The sequence below is a fragment of the Cucumis melo genome, chromosome 7, assembly GCF_025177605.1.
Source record: "Cucumis melo cultivar AY chromosome 7, USDA_Cmelo_AY_1.0, whole genome shotgun sequence".
In the NCBI taxonomy this organism is placed as follows: Eukaryota; Viridiplantae; Streptophyta; class Magnoliopsida; order Cucurbitales; family Cucurbitaceae; genus Cucumis; species Cucumis melo.
The window spans coordinates 14,675,278-14,685,192 of record NC_066863.1 but is presented as its reverse complement, the minus strand read 5'-3'; the positions used below and the strand labels follow the sequence as shown (position 1 = coordinate 14,685,192).

The following is a 9,915-nucleotide window of genomic DNA, read 5'->3' as shown; positions in this document are numbered from 1 at the left end:
TAATTCTACTGATTCATCCAATTCAAGTTGTTCACATATCAAAGAAACCAAAGAATTAAAGTTGACTCGCATATCTACCAAAATTCCACTCACGGAGTAATTCTCATAAACATTGCAGCCATTCCATTGACCTCCATAATAAACAACAATAGGAATAGACATTATAATCTGGAAAAAAAGAAAATATAATTAAGTATTTAGATGTAATAAGATAATACTAAGCAATCATGCAAAGAAGTTAATAAATACTAAACGATCGTTTAACACCAATACACGATTGTATATAATAAATTAAACGATTGTTTAAAGACACTGATCGTTTAAACCATCGTGCAAAGAAGTTAATAAATACTAAACGATTGTTTAATAAGATCGTATATAATAAAGTAAACGATCGTTTATGTTAAAACCATCATATCCAATTTGATACACAATCATTTAAAGATACTGTTCGTTTGAAATTGAAATTGATACATGATCGTTTTTAGACGCTCATTATTTAAACAATCGTATTGAATTTGATACGAAATCATTTAAAGATGCGAATCATACAAAATATTGAAAATTTTCGTGTTCATAAAAGATGGACGATTGTGGTTATATAACAAAATGATCGTCTGTATATTGTTAAACGATCATGTTGATAGAGGTAAACGATCAAGTATTTCAATGAAAATTATCCTGAAAAACTTCAAACTATCGATCTTCATAATGATTTACACATCTTACAGTGATTCTTAAAAGACTCAAACGACAAAAAACCCAAACGACATTCATACTGAAATGTAAATTCTTAAATCAACGTAAACAGTAATCAAAACCTTCAACGATCTTCATAACCAAATACAAGATGTCTTACAGTAATACAAACATATATTAAACATTCTATCTTCATGCCGAAATATATAATTTTGAACGAAATTTTATAGTCAACTAAATAGTTCAAAGAAAAACTATATTTAGAATACTCAAACTATCGATCTTCATAATGATTTACACATCTTACAGTGATTCTTAAAAGACTCAAACGACAAAAAACTCAAACGACATTCATATTGAAATATAAATTCTTAAATCAACGTAAACAGTAATCAAAACCTTTAACGATCTTCATAACCAAATACAGGATATCTTACAGTAATACAAACATATATTAAACATTCTATCTTCACGCCGAAATATATAATTCTGAACCAAATTTTATAATCAACTAAATAGTTCAAAGAAAAACTATATTTAGAATACTCAAACTATCAATCTTCATAATGATTTACACATCTTACAGTGATTCTTAAAAGACTCAAACGACAAAAAACTCAAACGACATTCATATTGAAATATAAATTCTTAAATCAACGTAAACAGTAATCAAAACCTTTAACGATCTTCATAACCAAATACAGGATATCTTACAGTAATACAAACATATATTAAACATTCTATCTTCACGCCGAAATATATAATTCTGAACCAAATTTTATAATCAACTAAATAGTTCAAAGAAAAACGATATTTAGAATATTCACCAAAACTAGAAAAACTGAGATGATATCAACAGAGCAGTGTACACGATCTTGATTTTCTAAGATGACAAGAAGAGAAACGATGTTATCGAAGATAATGGATATCAGAACGAATATTGTAGAAAATTATGAAAAATAAATTAGAATAGCTCGATAGATCCAGATCAAAGATATATAAAAGACGAGATGAATAACACGAGCCATAAATAGTTTACTATTTTGTTATATTTATGTAAGTTTCCCCGATTGGTATCTGATAGTAATTAAATTGAAATGAAATAAGAAATTTTTCAAAAAGAAAATACTAATATAAAAATCTATCACCCGACTCCACTGGGGATCGAACCCAGAATCTCTGGTTCCGTAGACCAGCGCCTTATCCATTGGGCCATGGAGTCCATGTTTGACATAATGTGCATCACAATTATATTTTTATTTTTTTTTCCTTTGAAGTGGGTCGTTTCACCGAACTTCAAGCATAATTCGAACAAACACTGGTCCACGAGCAACCCACAGAGAGTTGATAAAGCAGAGCTAAGAGATTTTCTTCGTTGATCTTTTTGTAGAGAAAAATAACGGGGGGTTTTCAAGTTCTTATGCTGCACAATCCATGGCTGAGAGGAGATGAGAGGAGGATGATCTAGTGGGAAGCAAAGAGAATCTGAAGGTTAATGGAGAATAAGCTGAGTTAAGGATAGAGGATTTTGCTGGAAATCAATTGATTGATTCCTTCTCTCTCTTTACTTGAACCCAGTAATGGGTAAGCAACAATCCTTGCGCAGCAAAGCAGTCCATTTTGTCTCCGATATCACCACCGTTCTTCTTAACCCAATCTCTGACAAACCTTCCGCTACAGCCTCTACCCATCCTCAACATCATCATTCACCTGTGAGTTTGTCTCTCTTAAGTTGTTATACCTTTTCAATTCTTTTTCTGTTTGCTTTGTTATGCTTTGTTCATTTTCCGGCTGTTGCGCTTCGGAAGTTTTACATTGTTCTTCAGCATATCTTTTATGAACTGGATCACTCCGATTTCATTTCGTTTGACTTCTATCGTTGGTTGTAATATCCGGTTTTTGGACTAATTGCGACTAATTTTGTTTCGTGAACCATTAGACCCTTTGTTTGTCTTAACCGTTAATCTTTATGCATAATTGTAGGGTAGAACGTAGAAGGTTAGATTCTTTCTGTTCCAATCGATAGGGGATTTCAAAGAACTACTAAAAATGGACGCGTTTTTCTTGTAATCAAAATTTTCTTTCTAGAGATGTTTGTTAATGGGACTTAACTAGCGTGTGAAATCTCTCTGGAAGTCGGCAGCCATGTCTAATCTTTAATTGGGTGCCTTTGTTCTTCTAGGAAGATGCGACTGACCTTAAAGACGACAGTGATCTAGGGTCAGCTAGTGAACAGGGTTCCGAATATTCGGAAGATGGCCCTGATACATCTTCGTTTACTGCATTCCTATATTCCCTCCTGTCATCCTCAGAATCGCAGGAAAACTTGAACTCCGATGAAAGAAATGATAATCAGGCAGAAGCAGGCACATCAATGAACAATGCTGCAAAAGAAACTGTTACGAAAAAGAGCTTGTTTTCTAGGGGGAAACAATCGCTTGGTAGAGCTTTTCATCATGCTGCAAGAATCACTGGACACCGAAATCAGGATTGGAAGAGTGATGTTGACTTGAAAGTTAATGATTCTAAATTTTCTGGAATTGAGATGATGGAAAAGACAAATGTAAGTGAGGTTCCTTCGTCAGTTTTTGTCCCTGATGCATCTGAACCTTCAGTGCTTCTTTCAGAAAAAACTAGAACTGTTCTTTATGCCTCCCTTCCAGCTCTTGTCCAGGGAAGGAAATGGCTTTTGCTATACAGGTGAAGACCTTCGGTATTTGGTTTTATTGATTATGATTGTAGAAATTCTCATAGAATTTCAATTATTTATACTCTATCATGTTTCTTAAATATATATTCCGGTTGTGCAATGCAGTACGTGGAGGCATGGGATATCTCTTTCAACTCTATATAGGAGAAGTATGCTTTGGTCTGGATTCAGTTTGCTGGTAACTATAAGTTTGATTTTTCTATGGACAAGTTTGTTTTGACATGTATTCATCTTTGACCCTGTCTGTTGAATGAATGTAGCAAAGAGTTATTTTCCTATAAATAAGAATGGAGGGTTGAATTGTCAATTCGAGTACGGCTTTGTGTCTAAGACACCAATTACATCGCAAAGGTTGATGATTTGATCCCTCACACCTGCAATCGCTGAACTAAAAAATAAGGAAAAATAAGTAGGGTTGAACTATTTACTGATTGGGCATCTATGACACGTACACATTGAGGATTCCACTACTGATGCATATAAATATTATATACAAGATACATGTGCAGTTTATGTCATACAATGTCTCACTTCTTCGTAATTTACTTCCAGGTTGTTGGTGATCGGAAAGGTGCTGTATTTGGTGGCTTGGTGGAGGCACCGTTAAAACCAACCAGCAAGAAAAAGTATCAGGTGCTTCTAACATTTCTCTACTCTTTACGTAAGTTTATTGAGGAAATCTGTGCAATTGACCCTATTAATCATGAATCTTGAACAGGGAACCAATAATACTTTTGTTTTCACAAGTATTCCTGGCCATCCTGTGATTTATCGCCCCACAGGTACTTACAATCCTTGTTGAGTAATTTATTCACCACAAGTCACTCCATACCAATCTTTCGCTTGTTTGTGAATTGACATCATATTATAAAATAATTATGCAAGTTTATTACGAACTTGAGTTAAATATTGGTGGAATATAATGTAAATTCAACTTGACACTATCAGTGAGCTTATGAAAATAAATACTGAAAAGTGAAGATACGATAATGTTTATTTAAAAAACCACGATGGGTTGGCCTAGTAGTAAAAGGGAGACATGGCTAAGAAGTCAATGGTTTGATCCATGGTAGCCACCTATTTAAGAATTAATCTCTTACAAGTTCTCTTGACAACCAAATGTTGTAGGATCAGATAAGTTATTTAGTGATATTAGTTGAGGTGCATGTAAGGTGGTCCAATCACTTACGAATAATAGAAAAAGACTGATCACTTAGTAGCAATTGTATCTTGCTGTGCATTCTGTTTCTCTGTCCACTCTTGAGATGAACTACAATTCTTCTAGGAAATGGGACAAATTATGGATTTGGGTGTCAAATAGGTTATTTAGTGATATTAGTTGAGGTGCATGTAAGGTGGTCCAATCACTCACGAATATTAAAAAAGGACCGATCATTACAGCAATAGTATCTTGCTATGCATTCCGTTTCTCTGTCCACTCTTGAGATGAACTACAATTCTTCTAGGAAATGGGACAAATTATGGATTTGGGTGTCAAATAGGTTATTTAGTGATATTAGTTGAGGTGCATGTAAGGTGGTCCAATCACTCACGAATATTAAAAAAGGACCGATCATTACAGCAATAGTATCTTGCTATGCATTCCGTTTCTCTGTCCACTCTTGAGATGAACTACAATTCTTCTAGGAAATGGGACAAATTATGGTTTTATACCATTTCATGGGGCCATATTCTTTCTGTGGATAATGTATTGTGATTTCTTTATCTCCCATGCATTGGAAACTTTGGGAGATTTTTTAACTTTTTTTCAACTTTTTTTTCCTTTTTCTCCTCTCTTCTTCTCAGAACTAGTCTGCATTTTCTCCCAATTTCGGTGTTATAGTTGTTTGTTTCCAAATTATGAATGCAACTGTTCTTAAGTAAATATTCCATGTATAAAGCGAGACAAGATAATTGCATGATCTTGAATCTTTTTAGGGTCCTATTCTAAGATTGCTGATAATTGTTGATGAGTACTGCCTTAAAGTTTAATTTCGTACGTGCTTTTATATCCAGTAGTCTCATGGAGGGAAATTTTAAACTGATTCAACCAGGTGAAAATTACTATTTCACATTGTGCTCTCCCGATTTCTTGGCCATTGGCGGCGGTAGCCATTTTGCACTCTATCTGGACAATGACCTGTGAGAACACTCCCTTTTAATAGTCTGTGTGATGCAAAAACACATATCGCATCTAATATCTTAAGTAAACTTGCAACTTGATTCTATACTTATAAATGTGTTCTTGAATTTAAGATTGAATGGATCGAGCTCTACATCAGAGACATACGGGAATCCTTGTCTTGCTAATACTGAAGAATTTGAAGTGAAGGAAGTTGAGGTGATTGTTGAACATCACAGTTTGGTCACATGCAAAATACATATGTGGTATTTAAGTAACCTACTATTGATTCTAAAATCAGTTGTATATATTGTGTATGTGATGCAGTTGTGGGGCTTTGTATACACCTCAAAGTATGAAGAAATGCTTGCTTTGAGCAGAACCGAAGCACCTGGGATTTGTCGATGGTGATCGATTTTCAAATACAGCTAAACTGCAACTTTGCTGAATGAATCGACATCCTGTGGAGATCTCGTGGCCGTCTTGACAATTATATGATGGGGAAGGCAGATGAACTAATTAGAAAGATGAGAATGTTGAATGTGAATGCCTTCTCCATACTTGTACAAAAAAACTTAACATTTGTACATATAAACATGTGAGTTGTTTCATTTTGCCTGGTTCTATTATTACGCCCAACTCTGTTTAAAGTTCATTGTTTTGTTGGGATATCATATTCTGAGTATATATTATGAATGATTGCCCTTTTGCTTCTCCGCCGTGTATTACCCGGGACTTTCTAATTTTTACTTTAGTTCTTTTTGGTTACTATTTGTTTAAAGTAAATTATTTTGGTTTGTTTTAACTTTTTTACATTTTGGTGTTTGTATTTCGAAATGGTTTATTTTTGTTTTATTGACTCAAATTAACAAAATTTCAAATTCTATCCATGATAGATATTTATGTCTATTAGTGCATTGATCTAATCTATTGGTAGTGTCTATATTACTCTTAGACATTGATCAAAGTCTATCGATGGTGTCTATCATTGATAGAATATGAAATTTTGTTTTATTTTGTAAATATTTTAGTTTATCAAGTTATTTGAAAATTTTCTTTCTTTTTAATTATATATTTAAATTTTTAGTCGGAAACAAATTAGAAAAATTATAATTTGTTGTTCAAGACAAAACTTTTATATTTAAGCAAGACTATTTAAAATCTTATAAAAGAAGTAATAGAAAGATTAGAAAAATAAGTTTGTGAAATAAGGTCAGACTATCTAAATTTAAACGATTGTGTACAAAATCTAAACGATCGTAAACTAAATATATTATGCGCGTGGTTGACGAGATATTTTTGGTATTTTTTATTATGGATCTGTGAGTTTTTTCATTTTAGAAATTACTCTATACAGTGTAAATGTTTTGCCGTTTTGTTGTATTTTTAAAAGACCCCTATTTTTTTTCTTATTCAATTCAATATCTTTATTGAATGCTCATCTTTTATTATTTTTATTGCTTTCTTTTATTCGATAGAAGGGTGCATCTTTTTGCTCAAATTAATTCATTTTTTGTTTAAATTTTTGCCATCTTTGTTATTTAATTGACTTTTTCATATTGAGTATGTTTTTCCTTTTAGATTTTTTTAAATATTTTATCCATTTTTTTAGGATAATTTACATAAATGTAACAAAACCCAAAAATAGTTACGACTGGTGTAACAAAAAATTAAAACCTGTGAAGTTATCGTTGTTTTTACATAAATCTCATATTTGTCCTTTGTTTTTTTTAATATTGCGGGACCATTCTTCAACTCACTTCTTTTTCTTCTTCTTTACGAATTATTCTTCTCCTTTTCATATTATTAATTTCTTCGTATTATTACTTATTTTTCTCTATTTCCTCACTTATTCTTGTTTGTGGTTTCTTCATTTCTTCAAGAATTTCTTCTTCTTCATCATCATCTCTCATGTTGTTTTTTTTTTCTTCTTGATACAAGATCTAAATGATCGTGTACCAATATCTAAACGATTAGTTGCCTATCCTAGATAGATAGAGATAGACCACTATCACTAATAGATCGTTTAGATTTGGTACAAAATCGTTTGGATTGGGTACAATGGTACAAAATCGTTTAGGCTGGATACAAGGGTACAAAATCGTGTAGCAAGATCGTTTAGTTTTGGTACAAGATCGTTTAGGCGTCGTATAAAGGGAGAAGATGGTTTAAACTGGGTATAAGATCATTTAAACTAGGTACGAGGGTACAAGATAGTTTAGGCTTGATACAATGATACAAGATTGTTTAGATTGGATACAAAATCGTTTTTTTACAGATCGTTTTATCATGAGGTATTTTTGTTATTTTATGTTGTGGGCGTGTGAGCTTTTTCCTTTTTCAGAATTGTTCTATACGTGTAAATATTTTCGCACTTTGTTCTATTTTTTAAAAACACCCTCTTTTTTGCTTTATGATTTTTTGGGACATTTTCAGATATAGTAAAATAAACTAAAATATTTACAAAATATAGCAAAACTTTGGATCATATCAATGATAAACACTGATAAACTTCTATTACAGTCTATCAATGTCATTGATAGAAACATATCAGTGTTTATCAATGTCTATCATTGATAAAATCTGAATTTTTTCTATAGTTTGTAAATATTATGTCAAATTTTCCATTTTTGACAATTTCTATTTAATTAAATCAAATTTAATTAAATAGAAATAAACTAGGGGTCTTTTTACAAATATAACAACGAAGCAAATTATTTACACTCTATAGAATAATTTAAGAAACTGGAAAAGCCCCATAGGCCTACAATGCGAAGTACGAAAACTACCCCAATAAACGTGCGATTAATCATCCGAGTGCTCCCGATTAATGTTCGTAAACGATGGAAACGATCATCATACACGATCTTGTACATAACAGTATATATAAACGATAAAGTAATAAACAGAAAAAGATGCGGAAAAAGTTTAGATATAGACGATCATGTAGTAGCTTCAACGATTTTATATGTAAGTATAAACGATCATTTATAGAAACTAGCTAAAAGAACTCATAATTACAAAAATACCATCAAAATCAAGGGACTATAAAAAGGTTAAGGAACTTGCTCAGACTTTTAATATTCTTTACAATCCTTTATCTTCTTCAATACTTTTTTGTCCATCATCTTCCTCGTCAATCGTTTATATCCTCGTAACTATTTCAACAAAAATGTCTCAATCTATCACAATCTATTTCGCATACTGAATATATATTCATTTCGATCTATTTGAATCATCTATATATATCTATCACGATCTATCTGGCATACAAAGAGGTATGAATCTATATTCATTCCGATCTAATTGTATCTATCACGATCTATCTTGCATACAAAGACGTCTGAGTCTATACTCATTGTTTATATTTAATTCATTGAATAATTTATATTATTTTTTTTTACAAATAGATGGTGAACAAGAAGAAACAAGTATCATGTAACAAATCAATAAAGTCTAAAGTAAAGACGGAAGAAAGAAAAATTAAGAAAGAAAAAGAAATAAAGGTAACAAACTAGAATTTCAATATCTATCTGTATAGCATTGTATATTTGTGTATCTTTTTCTGAATAACGCTCTGTATTTGTAAGTTTGTTAAAAGTAGTCCTTGTTTGAAACATACTATTTATTATGTCTTTCAACAGATGAAACACTATCCAAATAATATTATTATAGAAGATGAACAAAAAAATCTTAGAATTACTGTATACTACAATTTAGAAACATTGAATTAGATCAAGTCAAAAATAGACGAAAGAATTCTTTCTCGAGTTTTGACAAATAGTCCTTTTACCCATTTCCTTAACATTAAAATGGCCAAAATACCAACACAATTCCTAAATTTTCTATTAAGAAAGCAATGCCATATAAAAAAAAATTAATGTCCTTACTTTCAACTTCAATGGACATATAGCAAAATTTGGGCTAAAAGAATTTTGTTTCGTGATTGGACTAAAAGGTCACAAATTCCTTGAGTTAAATCTTGGAGAAAGAAAAGAAAATGGTTTGAAAAATGCCCTTTTCCGTCATGATGACTTTATAACAAGAAGAGATATAGAAAGAACTTTCAAAACATTACGCAACGAGGAAGGCTCGTTGAAAGAAAAACTAGTTAACCTCTATATCTTAGAAGCATTTTTTATTCCCAACCTCTATATCTAGACATTATTGGATCATGAAGAAACCTTCAAAGACTATCCATGGGGAAGGTTATCGTACATCTTAACTGTAACGCTCCGAAATTTTTAAGGTAAAATTTTTCTCGTTTTATTTAAAGTGCAATTGATATAATAAGGATATAATATTGATTATATTATTATTATTAATATTTATTTTATTTGTTATAATATTAATATTATAGTTATTATTATTAATTAATATTATA

At 31.5% G+C, this 9,915-nt stretch overlaps 1 protein-coding gene and 1 non-coding gene across 2 annotated transcripts; one reads left to right on the top strand and one right to left on the bottom strand.

The window, feature by feature from the left end:
* Positions 1–1,848: 1,848 nt before the first annotated feature.
* On the bottom strand, positions 1,849–1,921 carry TRNAR-ACG (transfer RNA arginine (anticodon ACG)). Its single transcript has one exon. It is a non-coding gene; the product is annotated as a tRNA-Arg (tRNA).
* Positions 1,922–2,025: 104 nt separating this feature from the next.
* Positions 2,026–6,245, top strand: LOC103495741 (oxidation resistance protein 1). Its single transcript, XM_008457386.2, has 8 exons — positions 2,026–2,411; positions 2,882–3,399; positions 3,515–3,587; positions 3,962–4,042; positions 4,128–4,191; positions 5,464–5,551; positions 5,666–5,750; positions 5,859–6,245. The coding sequence occupies exons 1-8, from the start codon at positions 2,280–2,282 to the stop codon at positions 5,940–5,942; spliced, it is 1,125 nt and encodes a 374-aa protein (XP_008455608.2). The 5' UTR covers positions 2,026–2,279; the 3' UTR covers positions 5,943–6,245.
* Positions 6,246–9,915: the final 3,670 nt, after the last annotated feature.

Coding starts and splice junctions, on each gene's coding strand:
- LOC103495741 (XM_008457386.2), top strand. CDS start 2,280: ATGGGTAAGCAACAATCCTTGCGCAGCAAAGCAGTCCATTTTGTCTCC. Junction 4,192..5,463: donor TGTGATTTATCGCCCCACAG/GTACTTACAATC, acceptor TGATTCAACCAG/GTGAAAATTACTATTTCACA. Junction 5,552..5,665: donor CTCTATCTGGACAATGACCT/GTGAGAACACTC, acceptor CTTGAATTTAAG/ATTGAATGGATCGAGCTCTA.